At 49.8% G+C, this 18961-nt stretch overlaps 2 protein-coding genes, 1 long non-coding RNA gene and 1 gene segment (V, D, J or C); 3 read left to right on the top strand and 1 right to left on the bottom strand.

The window, feature by feature from the left end:
• Positions 1 to 431, bottom strand: part of LOC126929794 (uncharacterized) — a 39652-nt gene extending 39221 nt beyond the window's left edge. For both annotated transcript variants that reach the window (XR_007717270.1, XR_007717269.1), the window contains exon 1: positions 253 to 431. This is a non-coding gene — a long non-coding RNA (uncharacterized LOC126929794). The remainder of the gene's footprint in view (positions 1 to 252) is intronic.
• The window catches only part of LOC126929708 (immunoglobulin lambda-1 light chain-like), a 340164-nt gene that overhangs the window by 70282 nt on the left and 250921 nt on the right, over positions 1 to 18961 (top strand).
• Positions 1 to 18961, top strand: part of LOC126929707 (immunoglobulin lambda-1 light chain) — a 309873-nt gene that overhangs the window by 59039 nt on the left and 231873 nt on the right. The gene's annotated exons all lie outside the window — the stretch shown is intronic.
• LOC126929706 (immunoglobulin lambda-1 light chain-like) overlaps positions 5560 to 18961 on the top strand; it is a 250860-nt gene continuing 237458 nt past the window's right edge. Inside the window, exons 1-2 of the mRNA XM_050746309.1 lie at positions 5560 to 5640; positions 5758 to 6060. Coding sequence (XP_050602266.1) covers positions 5595 to 5640; positions 5758 to 6060 — 349 coding nt within the window. The 5' untranslated portion in view covers positions 5560 to 5594. The remainder of the gene's footprint in view (positions 5641 to 5757; positions 6061 to 18961) is intronic.

Below are 18961 nucleotides of genomic sequence, written 5' to 3'. Positions count from 1 at the left end.
GGCTAGAGCGGGTGCCATGAAGTCAGGCAGCTCCTTAATGGGCTGGTCCTCCACAGTACCAGGGCAGGGGCAGGAGGGCTCTGGTGCTGCCTCTAGCTCCAGTTCTGTCCCTGAAGAAACTACTGGCCACCTCACCATGTGCCTGTGTCTGGTGGAACTCCAGAGGCTCCAGCTGGCCAAGGGCAATGCACAGATGTGGTCCTGATGGGATCATTGGTGAGGTCTGGCCTTGTAGAGCCTTCCCTGTCATACCTGGGGGTGCCTTCAGCCACAGGTGCCTGGGATGAGGAATGAGCCTGCGTGGGCATTGTGAGAAAAGGCTCTCACTCCGGGCCCTCCTGAAGCAGGAGCCTCAAGATGTGGGGAGGCAGCACGAGAACATCTTGCTCTCCTGATCATCTCCCACCAAGGGAGCAGGCTGCGGGGCTGTCCCTAGGATGTGGGTGCCTGGTTACCAGAGTTCTAAGTTCTTTGAGGGTCTGTCGCCAAGGAAGTGAACTCACTTCTTTAAGGTTCCATATCCTTGCCTCCTTCCTTCCATAAGATCTACTCAGAATCCACTGGGCTGCTGGCTGCTCACCCTCCCCCCAGGTCAGCTCCTTACCTGTACACAGGTAAGCCCACCCAGGGCCTGCTTGTACACCTGCGCCTGATGTGCACCTGGGGCCTAGAAATCCACTTGGGGCCTGCGATCCAACAGGGGTCTAAACTTGATTAAAACACATTTTGATTATTCCTATAGAGAAGGAAAGGCCTTCTAGCAATAAGCAGCAGAGTTTCACATCAAATACGTAAAAAATGATCAAAATCTTATGAAGAAAGGTATCAATTTTAATCTCTGAAATGTTAACTTTTTGATAAATATTTAAGTTTATAAGGAAAAATAAAACCATGCTGATTAAACCACAGTTGTAGGGAATGCTATAGAGTTTCTCGTGTGTGGACTGAACACAGAAAGGTTCCATCTACTTACGGTCACAATTTTCTACCTTAATCTTCTTGATCTTACGATTAATAGAAAAAATACCATGACAATGATGGTGATGATGGTTCAGGCACACAGCTGAGGTTTACTGATAGAAACATCAGATGCTCCCAGTTACAGTGCAGCTGTTCTTATTGGGGTGTGAAAATCAATCTTGTGTTCAGGATACATGGGAAGCAGGAGTACATGTGGGGAGAACTGCATTTCACTGGACTTAGGTTTTTCGCAGAAGAGCTACAGTTTATCCTGCACTCTCCATTCTGTGGTCAAAAACCATGGAACAGAGAAGAGTATTTCAACCTGAGACTCAGTTACTAGAATTGCACCTGCACCTCCCTGCAACCATATATGCCACCTCTCTGTGCTGAACCAGAAGGGTTCACATATGGCACAGACTGAGGCTGGACCCCATAGTTTTCAGCCTCCCAGGTGTCAGGTGTTCTGGGGTCACCTGGAGGAGGAAAGCTTATGGGTTCCCTTTTCTTGACCAGCAGGGGGCAGCAGAGTTACAGTCAGAAGAGAGTCTGGGGCTGCCCAGGAGGAGCCTAAGAAGGAGGCCAACCCTGAAGGCTCAAGAGGAGTCCAAGGATCAGTCCTCAGTATGGAAGCCCAGTAAAGTGCATCCTATCCCCTTGAGCTGCAGTAACCCCATCCTGAGTGCTAGATTTATGCAGTGTTCACCCAGGACACTGACAGGAGACGGGAACATGAGGGCCTCACCTGGGAAATGCAGCCAAGGCAACTGGGCCCGGTGTCAGCCTAGGCAGCTCCTACAGTGCTGGGATTCCCCCAAGGTTGGGGTGCTCTAGGAGTGGGACACAGTGTGAGAAGATGGAGATCCCGGGGCCAGAGTCCTTCACCCAGGATGGCTGCCTGAGCCTCCTGCCAATCTCAGGCAGGGTCTTGTCCCTCTCTTTTCAGCAACATTTTGAGGAGCTGAGTCCTCAGTCCTGGGCACTTCAAAAGACTCCCCCACCCCTTCTCCCTCCGCCTTTCCTTCCAGTTCCAGGCATACTCTGGCTCAGGGGGCAGCTCCTGTGCTCAGGGGAGTCTCAGGGGGCTGGGGTGGCGCATTCAGGACCCTGGTTCCTGGATGGGACATCTGCAGCCTCCTTGAGGAGATGATCTCCACAGGGAAGGGGATTCTCACCTGCCTCAGGCCACAGCTCTGGCCACCAGGTGGTCTTTGGCTCATTGACAGGATACACCTCATTGCAGGGACCAGGGACCACCACACTATGGAGCCCACACCCTGTGCAAAGACTGTGTTCCTGGGATTCTCACAGAAACCATGGGGCTTCAAGTTGGATTTCCCATCAGTATTTCATGTAAACTTGAGAAAGCACCAGAAAACCACATTGGATGGAGAACCCTGGTGCTTTTTACCAATTTACATAAAGATTTCATGGGAAAGACAGATAAACAATGGCAGAGCTGAGGATGGCAATGGCTGGTCCACTGTGGGGAAGGGGATGGCCTAGAAGGATCAGTACCATGGGCGAAATGAGACCAGATGTCCTGATGACTCCACATGGGTGAGCGGTTCCTTACATGACTCAACTATTCTCACTGAAATAGGTGACAAGTGTCCTAATGAAACAATCCATCATTTAGATGAAATGACCAGGATGGGACATTTCCTCTAGCCAGGAAGACTGTGGACAAATTCATGAGCAGGGCTGGCCCAGTTCATCTGGATCTGAGACCCTCCAGCCCTCCAGGCAGACTCTGAAGAGGGGGCATCAAGAGTGGATTTAGGACTTAGCTGACCGGGATGTATTGGGGTTTGGGGACTCAGCTGTGACTTAGGGAAATGGGATCTGGTTGAATCATCAGACTGAGGTAGACATCCCTCAGCTGGTCTCTGGATTTCCACAGGTCATGACAAGCCAGTCCTTGGCCTGAATATCCTGGATCAGTCCCCAGAACTGCACAGCTTAAGTCGTGTCATTCTCTACAGAAAAACCAGTGGAGTGGACACCATGGAATCTGCACAGATTCTTTCTTCTGAGCTCAGCCACCCAGCACTGCTGGGAGCTTGTGGCAGCTGAGAGCTGTGTCTTCACTGGGAAGTGTGGCTCAGTTCAGAAAACTGCCTCCTCCGGGTTTATGCCCTTTTTCAGTGAGGTTAGGTTTCATGACTACCTGAGGCCCACATCTCAAGACTCTGCCTCAATATAGGAGGACCTCAAAATCCGCCCAGCTCTACAGCTCCCTGAAGGAAATAATGAGACCTCACTGTTGGTCAGGGTCTCCTTCTGCCCAGTGTTGCCTCCCTCACCTCCTTTCACATCTTCTGTGAATGCAATTCCCCTTCTCAGAGTCTGCTTCCAGGGAACCCAAATTAAGATCACCAGCCATCCCCAACATGGGCCATGCGGGACCTCAGGAGGCCACTGTACACTGGAAACCTTACCCGTTTATTCCTAAATTAGCATTGTGAGTATCCACATGCCCAATGAGATCTGAGTGTTTCTTGCATTTGTATGGAATGCAAAGGGAGCCTGACTCACCAGGTGCTCTGGGTTCGGAGGGAGAGTTGGAGTCACATCTCCCTGCACAGAAACCTGGGGCAGGAGGAGCAGCCTCACCCCATGCAGGGACCACAGATGCACCCACAGGGGGAGCTGCAGGATGGACACTGCCCACCTCCACCCTCCACACCCTGGGCAAAAAATCATTCTTTCCACCCCTCCTTCAGCCTATGAAAGTTGACACTTAAAAAGCCACCACAGCCCACACTTGTCAACAGGAAACCCATTCACATCTCCATCAACCACACAATCCCCACAGATTCTTCAAAACATAATAACAGTAGCCATGCAAGGTATAGAAAATGTCTCCTAAATAATTGTACTTAGATTACATATGAAAGTGATACTATTTTTGATATGCTAGGTAAACAAAGTATATTATTTAATCACTTTCTTCTCTTTGTATTTCTAATGTGATGACAAGACATTCGGATTCCCATGAGGCTCACATCATATTGTGAATGGACAGTGCCGGTCTGCACCCCTTCAGGTTACAGGGGCTGTGGAGTGACCTGGTGCAGGAAGCCCCGTCTCCATCCATAGGACATTGGTGTGAACCCAGGGAGAGGCGCTGGTATAAGAGATGAGAACCCAGGTGTGAACCACCTGCTTGTGCAGGGGACTGAGCCTTCACTTTGAGCCAAATAAGCTTCTTTTCCTATCTTTAATCCTGAATAAGAGAGCTCTCTGGACCTCTTTTTGTTTTTTGGGCTTGTGCCCCTTCAAGTTTCGGGCTGCCTGGATCCCAGCCTGGGGACCCTGAGGAAATCCAGGAGTCTCACACTGACTCTGTTGTATTTCATCTGCTGGGGCCATCCCAAACTGCTGAGTACCATTTCCTTTCCTTGGGCTCAAATAGCCGCTCTGTGCACTTGTCCTGGTTTCAGAGATGAATCTGATGGGAGGACAGGATAGTGTATGTTATATTTAAAAGGAACTTGAATCCATTAATATTTATTTTAATATGAAACATTAAAAGAATTTTGTCACAGGCAATGGGGAAAGAGGAAAGATATTAAAATTATTTTGAGGAAAAAAACAATAAAGTATTTATGGAGTATCTGTGTGTGTCTTCAGCATTGCCGGGTGGAGAGAGGTCAGCTTTAGGTTGCTCTGAGGATGTGCTCCGATGGGGGAAACCAAGAAAGAGGAAAGATGCATTTCTGTGACCTGACACATAAATCACAGTAAAATGGAAACAAATCTTTCAATAAATCAAACATTCACAATAAATATCACCCTGGTGCACACAGAAATGCCTGTTAACAACTTTCCCTTCGTCCTGCCGGCTCATATCCCCATAGATCACCTGTGTGCAGAGTGGACTCTGTGGTCCCCATTTCTCAGGCTGAGAACTAGAGGCTGGGAAGGACAAGTCACCTGCTCATGAGTGGGAAGGGTAGGATTGGGGGCAGAGGACTCAGGCTTAGGACTGCGGCCCTGGTCGGTGCTCCTGTTCCCTCCACAGAGTCCCTCCTACATGTGCCGTGTGGATGTGGGTGCACTGCCTGGGGTGGCTGATGTGATCCAGGGATTCAATGTGACAGATGCTTCAGCACAAAGCTTGTGGGTGGGGGTGGGATGAAGCTGCAGCTGGGGAGATTAGAGACCAACGCCCCCTGGCAGAGGGGTCCATAGGATGGGCAGTCCCATCTCCTGACAGTAGAGACAGCCTGGAGGTGGGTGCCAAGCAGAGGGCTCTGCACGGTGTGCCCAGGCCTGGAGGGTCACAGAGATACAGTCACCACACAACAGAGACCCTGAGAGCCAGGAGCTCACTCAGGAAAGGGATTTCAGCAGATCTTTCTCTCCTGAGCAAATCACGTACAAAATAATTAAGTTCCTGCCATCAGAATAGACAAACAAGGATTTTCATCTCCTCAGCTGAGCCCCACTGTCCAGGGAAGCAGAAGTCTCTGAACTCAGGCCCAGGTGAGGGTGGGGTGAGGAGAGGAGCTCAGGATGCAGATTTGCATGGAGGCCCCGCCCTCCTCTGAGGCAGAGGGGATAACACAGGGCTGGGGCAGGTGCAGTGCTGGGGTCTCAGGAGGCGGCACTCTCGGGACATCTCCACCATGGCCTGGGATCTGCTCCTCTTCACCCTCCTCACTCAGGGCACAGGTGACACCTCCAGGGAAGGGGCTTCAGGGGCCGCTGGGCTGATGCTTGGTCTCCTGCTCCTCAGGCTCACCTGGGCCCAGCACTGACTCACTGGAATGTGTTTCTCCCTCTTTCCAGGATCCTGGGCTCAGGCTGCCCTGACTCAGCCTCCCTCAATGTCTGGGTCTCCTGGACAGTCGGTCACCATCTCCTGCACTGGAACCAGCAGTGACATTGGTGGTTATAACCGTGTCTCCTGGTACCAACAGCACCCAGGCAAAGCCCCCAAACTCATGATTTATGAGGTCAGTAAGCGGCCCTCAGGGGTCTCTGATCGCTTCTCTGGCTCCAAATCTGGCAACACGGCCTCCCTGACCATCTCTGGGCTCCAGGCTGAGGATGAGGCTGATTATTACTGCAGCTCATATGCAGGCAGCAACACTTTCCACAGTGGTCCAAGTTCATGGGGAACTGAGACCAAAACCTGCCCTGGGCTCTCAGGCTTCCTCCTTGCTCTGAAGATGCTTCCTCACCCCGTGCAAGGGGCTTCCTGCAGCGTGGCCTTGAGAATTCTCCTCTCTCAGCTCCATCCCTTTCCACCATGAAGTCCAAAAGGAAACCTGCCCTGTGGTTTCTCATCCAGGACAGGGACAGCTTCCTGATGCTTGTGTGCTGTGGTCCCTGAATGTGCAACTCTTCCTACCTCTTCAAATGCAGGGACAGTGACAAGGAGTTGCCTGATTGCTGCAGTCACTACTTTTTTCAGGAATGTCTCCACCCCAAATGCATCACCATCTCCCACACTGTGGGTAGAATTTTAGTCAACTACATTCTAATGGTTATCGCCACAAATTTGATCTTAGAAATAACAGTGCAGTGAACATCCCTATGTGGCCTCCTTTGAGTTCCTGTGTGAATATGAGCATAAGATTCATTTCTAAAAGTGAAATGGCTGCGTCAGAAAGATGTGTACTTGTAATTTTCACCCTCTGTTGTCAGATTCCCCTCCAGAGGGGTTCTTCCAATTTTCAATGCCAGCCGGAAGTACTTGTTCAGAGTACATTGTTGAAAGTGTAAATTTTTGCCAACCTACCAGACTCAAAAATGTTACCTTGCTGCAGTTTTATTTTTGAGTCTCCTGTTCTGCTTAAGTTTGGGCCTTTTCAGAGAGAGTTCAGTAGTTTTTCCTTTTTTAGGATTTCATAAACTTTTTCTTGAATATCCAGATAAGAAGAATTTTAGTCTTTGAGGCCAGGCACGGTGGCTCACGCCTGTAATCCCAAGTACTTTGGAAGAGTTAGACGGGTGAATTGCTTGATCTCAGGAGTTTGAGATTAGTCTGGACCACACAGTGAATCCTCATCTCTATTAAATTAAAAAGCATAAAAATAAATTTAGAAAAGAATTGTTTTAGTCTTTGTGGTCCAAGAATCAACTTTCAATCCTAAAGTTGATTCTCAGGTACTTATAGCATCATTTACAACATAATCACTTAAAATGATAAAAGTCACTATCTCTCTGGACCATACAAAATCAAGTGTAAGGCCAGCGATGGTCACAGGATGTGTTTGAACAGTCACTGGTTTGTAGATTTGTCTGAGGGTTGAAAATTCCACCAGCATGTAATCTAGGTGGGGATCTCTCTGTGAGGGTCACTGTATTTCACCTCCTATATTAGGCTGAAGTCTTCCACTGGATAAGAACATGCTCACATCCTCTATTTGATGGGCTCATGGGTTTGACCAAGACAGCCCTGTGTCACAGTCACATAACTTTTATCTGCATTGCTTGCTCTGAGTTTTGGGAGAGCTTTAACATATCAGGAATAGACTCCTCCTAAGGCAAGAGTCTGAGGGTCAGGGAGAGGCAGGTGGGCAACAAAGCTTATACCAAAGCTAGAATATCCAGGGCAGGATCAGAGAGAAGGGTCCTAATATCAGCATTTGACTGAAGCCAATAACAGAAGAGAACATGCAAGTTCTGAGAATAAGAAATAAATAAATAGTTTAAGTTTTGAATGTATTGAATATTTTTATACTCCATGAAAATTCTAGAACAGAATTTAACAATGGGATAAGGAAGAGAGCTTGAGATGTTAAAAGTATAAAGATCCCAAGCCAAGTTGCCAGAAGAAGAACAGGACCTTTTTGGTGGAAATATGTTTATGCTGCAAATTACCTTTTCCTATGAAATTATTTTTTAGGAATAAGGAAACATCCTATGGAATATTCTTCTTTCCTACACTCAAGACCACCCTCACCCCACAGGGGAACCTCAATATCAAATAGAAAAAATAATGCACTTTTGTATAACCATTAGGAGACTCTTCATTTGCACAGCAAAATGTGGATGCTTAATGGTAACATTGGAAATAGTAGTTTAATATACATATGTGAATTTTCTTTTGACTATACCATTTCTGTTTCCAATATATCTTTCGTAATAGGGACATCCTCTGTTCTCAAAACATTTTAACTGTTATTATTATTTTTTTTTTGAGACGGAGTCTCGCTCTGTGCCCAGGCTGGAGTGCAGTGGCCGGATCTCAGCTCACTGCAAGCTCCGCCTCCCGGGTTCACGCCATTCTCCTGCCTCAGCCTCCCGAGTAGCTGGGACTACAGGTGCCCACCACCTCGCCCGGCTAGTTTTTTGTATTTTTTTTTTTTTTAGTAGAGACGGGGTTTCACCGTGTTAGCCAGGATGGTCTCGATCTCCCGACCTCGTGATCCGCCCGTCTCGGCCTCCCAAAGTGCTGGGATTACAGGCTTGAGCCACCGCGCCCGGCCCTGATGTTATTTTTTGTTCTATTTTCTGTATCAGCTCGATTTTTTACCAAACACTGGCAAAGATGTTCCATGGCTAATGATTATTAAATTCAATTTATGCTTATCTGCTTCTCTCCTCCAACCATAGTTCCTGGTTATCCTGAGCCCAGGTTAGTGCAGCTGTGGCCTTTGCATTCTATGAGCCCATTTGACTTCCCCTTGTGTTCAATGGACTGACCTGGAGGAAACAGTAGGCGATTCCCCTGCTCTCTGTCCCCAGGGTCCCTTCCTTTCAGTGGTACCAGTCCAGCCTTAATGCCCATCCTGCCCAGTCAGGCCTCCATGCTGCCCACTGTAATGGCCACAGGTCAAAAACTGATTGTCAGTCTTGAGCAGATTGTCCTGACTCTTTCTGCAAAACTGAGCATCTCACCCAGCACCAGGACATCACAAGCAAGGCCAGCTGTAGGAAGGCAAGCAGGAGAGTAATGTCCATCACAAAGTAGTTCTGCTGGGACACATTCTGGTCATGTCTCTCAGAACGGTTCAGGTGTCTGCAATTGCAGGCCCAGAGAACAGGACTGCAGGCTGGAAGATGTGATCCCTTTCTCCTGTACACAAAGCAGTGCCGTCTGTGCATGTGTGTAAATGCATATGCCTGTGTGTGTGCATGTGAGTAAATGCATATGCCTGTGTGTGCATGTGTGTAAATGCATATGCCTGTGAGTTGGTGTGTGTGCCTGTGTGTAAATGCATATGCTGTGTGAGTGTGTGTGCACGTCTGTACATTCGCATGTTGGTGTTGCCAGGGAGTGCTGGCGGTGTCAAATGTCCCAGACTCAAAACTTTTCTATTTTTCTCACTTACCTTCTCCCTCAGACGTGCTTCTGGGTTAAATGAGTTCATATGTGCAAGGCCCACAAACAGGCAAGGCACAGGCCATAGTCACTGCTGAGTCAGTGTCATCAAATATTGTTATGCTTATATAGAACCTTGTCTAGGATGAGCCACATGTACACACCTGTCTGGTCCTGACAGAGCAGCAGAAGGGGACTGAGACACAACAATGGCCAGGGCCCTGGCAACACGGAGACACCTTCCCACCCTGTGAGCTTCACAGACAACCGTGGGTATGGGATACCGGTATTCCTTTGAGATTGTTCAAATAAGCAGAGACAATCACTCCCCTATGAGACTTAAGAAGAAGAAGAATTCCAATGAACCAGCCCCATGAAGCCCACACTGAAGCCTGCTGAGTTCTCTCCAGTTGAGCGTGATGGATGGAGCATTTTCATGGGGACTTTTGAGAGTATGGAGAAGATCTGAGGAAACCACGCTCAGCTGTGGGCTCTAGAGACAAAACTCTAGGATGTCTCCCCATGCCTAGACCCTTCGCCTGCCACCTCTCCTCACTCTTTGCACAGATGCTGCCCCAGGGAAAGCCCCCACAGGACCCTAAGCCTAGTCCTGACCCTGAGCTCAGCCCAGGTGATGCTTCAGGAGATGGGACCCTGAAAATGAGCCCCAAAGTCTCCTCAACCTGTAGGCTCTGTGGTTTCCTAAAGACTCAGTTACCCCCGGTAGAGATGGCCATGAGACACCTGTCCCCACCTGCTCAGGAGACAGTGGAGCAGGCAACAGTGCAGAGAGAACCAGCAGGAGCCAGGCCAGGCCCTGCATCCAAAGCAGCCCCCAATTCCCACAGATTCTCCAGCTCTACCCTGGGGTATATCCCCCACCTTCTGCAGGCTGAGGTGGGCTCCTCAGCATGGCTAGGCTATGACAGGGGACGTCAGTGTGTTCACAGGACACATCCCTGAAGCCCCCTGGCCCTGATGCCCCCTCCCTCCCCACCCTGGTTAAGCTCTGCCCCAAAGTTCCCAGGTTCTGAAATCCAGACACCTGGGTCAGCTCCTGGACTTGCCCCCACTGCCCTCTGTTCTCCTGAGCCACTTAGTCTCTTTGGGCCACAGTGTTACCTGCTGCAAAGTGAGGAGGCTTATACTGAGCTGAAGAAGCCCTTTCCTTCATTCCAAATTAAAAGACAGAAGAGCAACGAATGTCATATTAATTAAAGCCTGATGAGGGGATGTCATTCAATGGGCTTCAGTGGGTTTCAGACATGGAACTTCTTGTCCTTCCTCTGCAGGGATTCCAAGAAAGGGGCTGAAAAGAGCTTGTTTTCCGTATGGTGGGAACAGCAGCCCTCAGCTGAGAATAAGCAGGAGAGTCCCAGTTTCATCAGGAAAACAGACTAGACTAGTGTAGAAATCCTCCCGGCACAAGCTCTGAGAAGTGTGCAATGAAATAACCGTACACGTGAAATTGATGGTGCCGACGATGGTGATGTTAGCTCACAACTAAGTTGCAGTGCAAGAACCATGCGGTGATGGCGATGAATCATAGCTGCTCTTACTGGGCGGGAGGTGCAACAGTTTGCTTCCTAAGTGCATAGGAAGCCTGGATCCCTGTAGGATGGCACACGCGTCTCTCTAAACATCGAAACCTTTGCAGAAGAGCTTCTGTTAACTCACTCTAATTAGTCCTGACTGAACAAAATCATGAGAGAAGGGCATTTCAACCCTGTGACACTTTTATAGCAATTGCACTTGCCCCACCTCTCTGCACTGCAGGTGCGACCTCTCTGTGCTGGGCTGGGCAGGGCAGATTGGGTCACACTGGCACAGAATGGGACTGGACTCTCTCGTCCTCAACTTCTGAGGCGACAGGTGCTGTGGGGTCACCTGGAAGAAGAAATCTCCTGGGCTGAGTTTCCTCCACCAGCTGGGGGCAGCAGAGCTGTAGCCAGGAGCAGTCAGGAGAGAGGCTGGGGCTGCCCAGCTGGGGCAAAGAGGAAGGCCAGCCTGGGGTTCAATAGGTGTCCAAGAGTCAGTGTTCAGACTGAAAGTGAAGACAGTTCATCCTATCCCCTCAGGTTATACTGACCACGTTCTGAGGGTCAGACTCATACAGTGTCACCCAAGGACACCAACAGAAGCCTGGCACAGTGAAGGCCTCACCTGGGAAATGCAGCTAGAAGAGGCTGAGCCCAGGTGTCAGCTTGGGCAGCTTCCTCAGGAAGAGGATTCTCTGGGAGACGTCCCGAGGTCGAGGTGCTCTAGGAGGGGGCACAGTGTGAGAGCATGGGGCTCCCAGGGCCCGAGTCCTTCACCCAGGATGGCTGCCTGAGCCCCCTGTAACTCTCAGGGCCTTGTTCTGCCCTGTCCAGCAGTGTCCTGGGGAGCTGTGCCCTCTGTCCTGGGCACTTCCAGATATACCGGCCCCCTCCTCCCTCTGCCTCTCCTTCCAGCTCCAGGTGGACTCTGACTCAGGGGGCAGCTCCTATGCTCAGGGGAGTCACAGGTGTGTGGGGTGAAGCATTTTGGGGCTTTGATCCCTGCATGGAGCATCCTCAGGAGCATCCTTCAGGAGATGCTTTCCAGAGGAACAGGGCTCTTCCCCTGCTTCAGGCCACAGCCTTGACACTGGCGCTGTCCATGTTCAGTGATGGGACAATGACCAGGAGCCTGGCTGGAGTAACCAGGGACCACCCACCCTCTGGAGCTCACGTGCTGTGCAGAGACCATGGGGCCTAAAGTTAGATTGTCAGTCCAGCGTGGCTTTCTGCTGCTTTTTGCAAGTTTTCATAAAACATTGATGAGAAAAACATATATAAATTCTGGCTGAGCTGAGGGTGTCAATGCTAAATCTCTTGTGGCAATGAGGAGTGATGTAGAAGGAGCAGCACCATGGCTGAAATGAGACCAGAGGCCCTGTTGACTCCACAGGGGCGTGTGGTTGCTTAAATGACCCAACTATTCCTACTGAAGTAATTAGCAAGTGTCCTGATGACACAGCACAGCATTTAAATGGAATGAACAAGAGGGGACTGAGTCTGAGGGACCAGCAGGAGGAAGATGATGGGTCCCTGGTCCACCTGCTGCTGAGTCAGGTGTCATCATGATCTCTCAGCAGAGGCCAGCTCAGCCCCATGGCCAACCTCCTGGAAGGCCCACAGCTTTGCTGAACTTGGCCCAAGACAGACCCCAGGTCAGCGAGGTTTGGGACAGTGGTCATGAGATCAATTCCCAGAAAGGTGACTGTGATCACAGGGCTTGAAGGCTGCAGCTGATTTTCTAATCTGAGACCCTGCTTCTTCCTCCTGTCGCCTGTGCTGCCCCTGCAGCTGGTTTGAGTGACATCTCTCCAGCAGGAGTCTCAGAGGATGTAAATTTGCATAAACACTAAACACTGACTGCCCCAAAAGCCTGAGAGGGAATAAGAGCGGCCTGGTGAGCCCAGCTGTGCTGTGGTTCTAGGAGGAAGAGCTCTGGGTGTCTCACCATGACCTGGACCACTGTTCTGCTCCCCTTTCTCACTCTCTGCACAGGTGCTGACCCCTGGCCCTGCCCCAGGCTCAGTCCCCACAGATCCCAAGTTGAGCCTACCCTGAATCCTGAGCAAAGCCCAGACACAGCCTCTGGGTGGGACTCCTGGGAATGGGTCCTTCATCTTCAAGCCCCCTCTCCTGTTCTTCTTTGCAGGCTCTGAGGCCTCCTATGAGCTGACACAGCCACCCTCAGTGTCAGTGTCCCCAGGACAGACGGCCAGGATCACCTGCTCTGGAGAAATACTGGCAAAAAAATATGCTCAGTGGTTCCAGCGGAAGCCAGGCCAGGCCCCTGTGCTGGTGATATATAAAGACAGTGAGAGGCCCTCAGGGATCCCTGAGCGATTCTCTAGCTCCAGTTCAGGGACAACAGTTACCTTGACCATCAGTGGGGCCCAGGCAGAAGATGAGGCTGACTATTACTGTCAATCAGCAGACAGCAGTGGTAATCATCCCACAGTGACACAAGCATATGGGGAAGTGAGACATAAACCCCTCCCTCTCTATTTCATCCTCTTCTGTGAAACAGAAGAGGGACAAAGACCGTGGACAAAGCCATGAGCAGGATTGGCCCAATTCAACCCAATCTGAGACCCCCCAGGCTGCCCTTCCCTCCAGCCCTCCAGGCAGGCTCTGCAGAGGAGTCAGTCAGGAGTGGATTTGCACCTTGCAGGATCAGGCTGTCCTGTTTCTTTGCCTGGGGTTTGAGTTGTTGATGGAGAGTCTAAGCGGAAAGACAGACACAGGGAGACATCCATGCAGGCATATCCAGAGGGACGTGGGGAACTCTCAGGTCTCAGTTCAATACAGTCATTGTTGTATCCCCTGGGAATGCATTTCCCCAGTGCACTAAGACCTCTAGACCCACAGAGCCTGAGGTCAGGAGGAGAGGATGTTAAATTTTTGCTAATGGATCACTAAAGGCATTTTTGAGTGGAGCCACTACAATTTACTCCTTGATTCTGGACACATGGATCCTGACTGTGGGAGAAAGAGCACCATATATTGGACACTGCTGCATAGCACATGCCCCATTCTGGAAGACATTGCCCAACCCTACACATACTCGCCACTTGCCTGGTTCAGTCATGGAGTCTTCAAGTTGTCATTAAACTATTCATATATGCCACATGCCTCAGAATGTTGGGGACAGTAGTAAGACTCTTGAATGTCATGAGAAAATGCCCATAGTCGTTTGTTTGCTGTGAAATGAGTTCCTTGGTCAGAACCTTCTGTGGAATACCATCATGATGGGTGTGTCGTTCTGTAATCCAGAGACAACAGTCTTGGCAGAAGCACTTCTGTCAATGAAAGCAAATCCTGTGTAGAGTAAATGTCAATTCTAGTAAGAAAAAGAGCTATCTCTGCCATGATGGAACAGCTCTAATGAAATTAATATCAAGCAGGCCCCTGACTGTTTTCCACAGAGAAGGTCATCCTGTAGGAATCTCCGTGTTGGTCTCCGCTGTTGACTGATGGTCACTCCACAGTTGCTTCAGCCAGGCCAGCTCCAGTTAGTGGAAATTCACATTGGTAAGCCCATTGTCAGCCTCTATCCCTGCCACCACGGGCACTTTTTTATGGATCCCATTGGACAATGACAGGAGTGGTTGAGGGACGCTACCTGGTGTCCATAGAACAGGTTACTCTACTACCTGATTAACAAAATCACTTCCTTTTCACATCACACTTGGTGAGTATTTGCATATGGAAAAAAATTCTCATGCTTTCTGCCCACCAGAGGAGGTCTACCGACACATCTCTACCCAGACATCTTTGTGATCAACATTCTTATTGTGTCTCTCCCAAGCCCCTGAATATACTTGACCATCTTCTAGGACCCTTCACAGCCCACGAATTAGGAACCTCTGCCCATCTCTTTGCAGGTGACATGAACCATTTTCACTGCTTAAAATTCTGCTTTAAGGAGAATGTTTTTCCACTACTGCTGTTCAGGTATTCTCAGAGGCCAGGTGGAGTACAGCACTGTCCACACCAGTAGTGGCTGCGTGTCCTGTAGAAACCTCTGTAACCCCAGTGTAAGTGCCTCCTCCTAGGCAGCTGATCTCAGGGAGCCCCTCAGGAGGCCAAGGCTGTAAGGTGAGAGGATGGCATGGCCCAGGGCTCGGGTCATGACTATTTGGCCAACTCTTCATGCAACTTACTTGGGCCTCATAACCTAGTCCCTCAAGTCACAAATACATCCCTGCCATGTGATTGGGGAGCTGCTGGAAATGGTCACCCGGGAGTATGGCTCAAAACAAACCTAGCATATCAGCAGCTTGGGCCCCATGGTGAGCTGTGTGGCCACAATCACACAGAACCCCTGCTGAGGCTCAGGAGCCCTCACAGTCTTTCTCAAATGGAGCTTTCTGCTCATTCAAAAAAATAATAGATAGAGGAGAGCTGCTCACCTGCTTCCAGTCTGGGACTCTAGGACCACCTAGACCACACCCATGATCTTGTGTGATTATTCTGATTCCTTTCTGGCTCAGCTATGCGTTATGGCAACCAAACCACAGTGTCACTGACCATAAAATGCCAATCCTTGGCCCCCACCTACCCTGGGATCCCCTCAACCACATCTTGCTACCCAGTTAAAGTTTCAGCAACACTAAGAAAAATGTATTTTTATATTGAGATAGGAAACATTAATTATTTCTCTTTTTTTGAGACGGAGTCTCGCTCTGTTGCCCAGGCTGGAGTGCAGTGGTGCTATCTCGGCTCACTGCAAGCTCCGCCTCCCGGGTTCACACCATTCTCCTGCCTCAGCCTCCCGAGTAGCTGGGACTACAGGCGCCCACCACCTTGCCCAGCTAATTTTTTGTGTTTTTAGTAGAGACGGGGTTTCACCGTGTTAGCCAGGATGGTCTTGATCTCCTGACCTCATGATCCGCCCATCTCGGCCTCCCAAAGTGCTGGGATTACAGGCTTGAGCCACCGCGCCCAGCCACATTAATTATTTCAATTGTGAAAAATTTATAAGGAAATAATGTGAAAATATTTTAAAAGACATTTTACAAAGGGTGAAAGACCCTCCATTAAACCACTCAATATATTACACTGCAATTGGCCTGCCCAAACCCTGACTTCAGCTCTGGGTTGGGATCTTCTGTAAATGGATCTTTCATCCTCAGGTCCTCTTCTCTTCTCTTTTCTTCTCTCCTCTCCTCTCCTCTCCTCTCCTCTCCTCTCTCCTTTCCTTCTCCTCTCCTCTCCCCTCTCCTTCTCCTCTCCTCTCCTCTCCTCTTCCCTCCCCTCCCCTCCCCTTACCTCCCCTCCTCTCCTCTCCTCTTTCCTCCCCTCCCCTCCCCTCCCCTCCCCTCCTCTTGCCTCCCCTCCTCTCCTCTCCTCTTAGCCCTGTGCCTCCTACATGCAGAGACAGCTGGTCTTAGTGTTGGTGGCCCTGAGACTGACAACCATGATCACATGCACTGGAGATAACCTCAGGATAAACATGCATTTAGGAACCAGCAGATGCCATGTCAGGCCTCGTGCTGGTCATCTAGTATAACAATAAGTGACCCTCGGGGACCTCTGCCCAATTCTTAGGCTCCAAATCAAGGAACATTGCCACCCTGATCATTAGTGGGGCCCAGACCCTCAATGAGGCTATTACTGTGCTGCAGATAATAGCAGTGGGAGCAGCTGGCAGGGACTCATAGTAACACAGACAGATAAGGAATTGCAACAGAACTGTCCCACCTTGGCCTGGCTCTCATTCTCACCTGCCCTCTGAGCAGCTATAGGTCAGACCTCAGGGTCAGGTGTCCTCTCTGGTCCTAACCTGACCCCTGCAGGGCTGGTGATTCTGAGTGGCTTCTGTATCCTCTCAGGGCCTGCATGTGTCCAATGAGAAGTGGACAGGGGGAAGCTGGTCAGAGCTGCAGGGACCTTTGCAGGGACCTTTGTTGGTTTGTGGGTTTGTGGTGTACATGGCCCCAGATGTAATCATACATCATGCAGGGGAGGAGAGAGCTGTCACAGAGGGCACAGTCCTGTGGAATTTCTCTTTTCCTTGGGTAAAACCAGTTCAGTGGAAGCCCTAGGGGCTGTGTCTCCTCTGGTTTCCAGAGGAGTTGACCCCCACATTCTGATAGGGTGCTTGAGGCCTGAGGAGCACTGGAGACCCAGCCCCTTTTGGTCCCAGGGTCCTTTCTGTGCTGATATTTCACAGAAACTGAAGAGGAAGCACAGACACTACCTTTCGTCCCACCTGGGGACAGTGTTTGGGGCACACTGACCTCCCAGGGTCCCCAAAGTCCCATCACCTTCCCCAGGTAGGTCAGGCCTGACTGGATGTGAACCCAGCACCCTGTTGGTGTAGATTTTATCTTTGGGCTCTGGGCTGCTTTCTGAGGAGCTCATTAAGAAATCCTGGATGCCAAGCCTGGGACCTGCACCTTTGCTTCATGGCCCAGGACTGCAGCTGTGAAGGGAGGATCCTGGGTGAGGGTGGTGCCCTTTCCCAGGAGAGATGTCTGATTCCAGTCTCTAGGGCCAGGCTTATTGGGATTTCTTTTCTGACTTGGATGTCTCAGTCTTTATTTCCTTCTTTAAAAGTACTACCGGTTTAGGGCGACCCGTTCTGGTCCCCTTCCACGTTGTGGAAGCTTTGTGATTTCACTCTTCACAACAAATCTTGCTGCTGCTCACTCTTTGGGTCCATACCACCTTTTTAAAAAAAGTACAACTGGTTTAATCGTGAAATCATGTGTATACACTAAAGTTTACAGCTTACTGTCATCAGCACATATATATACTCTTTCAGGATGTGACAACTATGGACACTGTCTGGGGTCTCTGTCTCTCTCATTATCACAAGTGAGAATACTAACAGCTCTCTCCTATGCAGACCGTAGTCATGTTTCCCAGTTGCACAAGAATGTCTCTTACAGTTGTTTAATTTCCTTACCAACCAGGACCCTTAAGTTTCCCATGCTGATATTTGGTTGCTATTTCTCTCTGATCCAACATTTTTCAAGCAGTATTCCTTGGAACCCAACAAAAGTTCCACAAGAAAACTCAAGTTTCTGATGCACTGTTGGACCAGGTTCATTGCATGCAGTAGGACCTTGCTCAAGTGATGAATCCATTTGATGTTTTCACCATCAAGGGGAAGGGCGCTATGACTTTTGGGCACTGGGTTGATAAAGGGGAGATAGCAGCTGATGATGGCCCTACCCACCGATGTATGTGTGTGGGCAGGACCTATCGATGCATTTAGAAGTTGAGGGAACTGTGTATCCTGCAGATGGAATTTCCAGTACTGAATCTCCATCACCCAGCCACTAGCATTCAGCAGGTGCTCTGTAAGAAGAAGCCCTTCACTGCCAATCATGGCCATTACACAGGTGAAGGAGAAGATGACTTTTAACAGCCACTGACTCTCACAGTAAACTGAGGTGGAAACTCAGGTTCACAAAGTGACTTTGAGAGAAGAGACGGAGGAATCAGGTTAATTAGTAGCAGAAGGCTTGCCCAGAGCAGGAACAATACAGGTTCGGTGAGGACCTAGGGATGCCATGGTGTGGAAGGAACAAGGCCTGAACCAGGAGCAGGAAAGGGCATGGGAAAGACCATGTGCCACATATGATGAGTCAGCACGTGGAAGGCACAGCAAGTGTTGCCCAAAGATTTTATGTAATAATCTGGCAAACAGCTGCTTCTCTATCCAGACTGATGAGCCAAAAAATGTTACTGATGCATTGCTGTCACATGTGAACATGCTGTGAAGCATGGTGACATTCAAGGAAACCTGTTCTCTGCAGACACCTACCCACCGGTACAGCGGACACCCCAGCTATGCCAAAGCCTTTGTCTTCCTCTGGTGTAAGAGCCTGAGAACAACCAGGTGGTCCCTGAAAGGGGTGCCGCATCATCTGCTCTGCATGGCTGAGTTAAATGGGGAGCTCCCAGAGAACTTTCCAGAAAACAGCCTGCTTTTGCTGGGTACACTGAGGATGATCCAGGATCAACGGAAGTGACAGAAACTTAATTTCCCCATGGCTGCAAGGTGAGCACTGGGAAGACAGCTGAGGCAGTTTAGCCACCATCCCCTAGTGGCTTCAACCCCAGGTAAGCAGGGACAGGTGAAGGGCCTGCCTGAGCCCACCTGTGTCTAATTAGTTCCAGCATCAGCAACTGCATCCTGTGGACCACCAGGGAGTGTGTATGCCCAGCCCCT

Source organism: Macaca thibetana, chromosome 10, assembly GCF_024542745.1.
Source record: "Macaca thibetana thibetana isolate TM-01 chromosome 10, ASM2454274v1, whole genome shotgun sequence".
In the NCBI taxonomy this organism is placed as follows: Eukaryota; Metazoa; Chordata; class Mammalia; order Primates; family Cercopithecidae; genus Macaca; species Macaca thibetana.
Note: the sequence above shows the minus strand (reverse complement) of the source record. Positions and strands in the feature narration are given on the sequence as shown.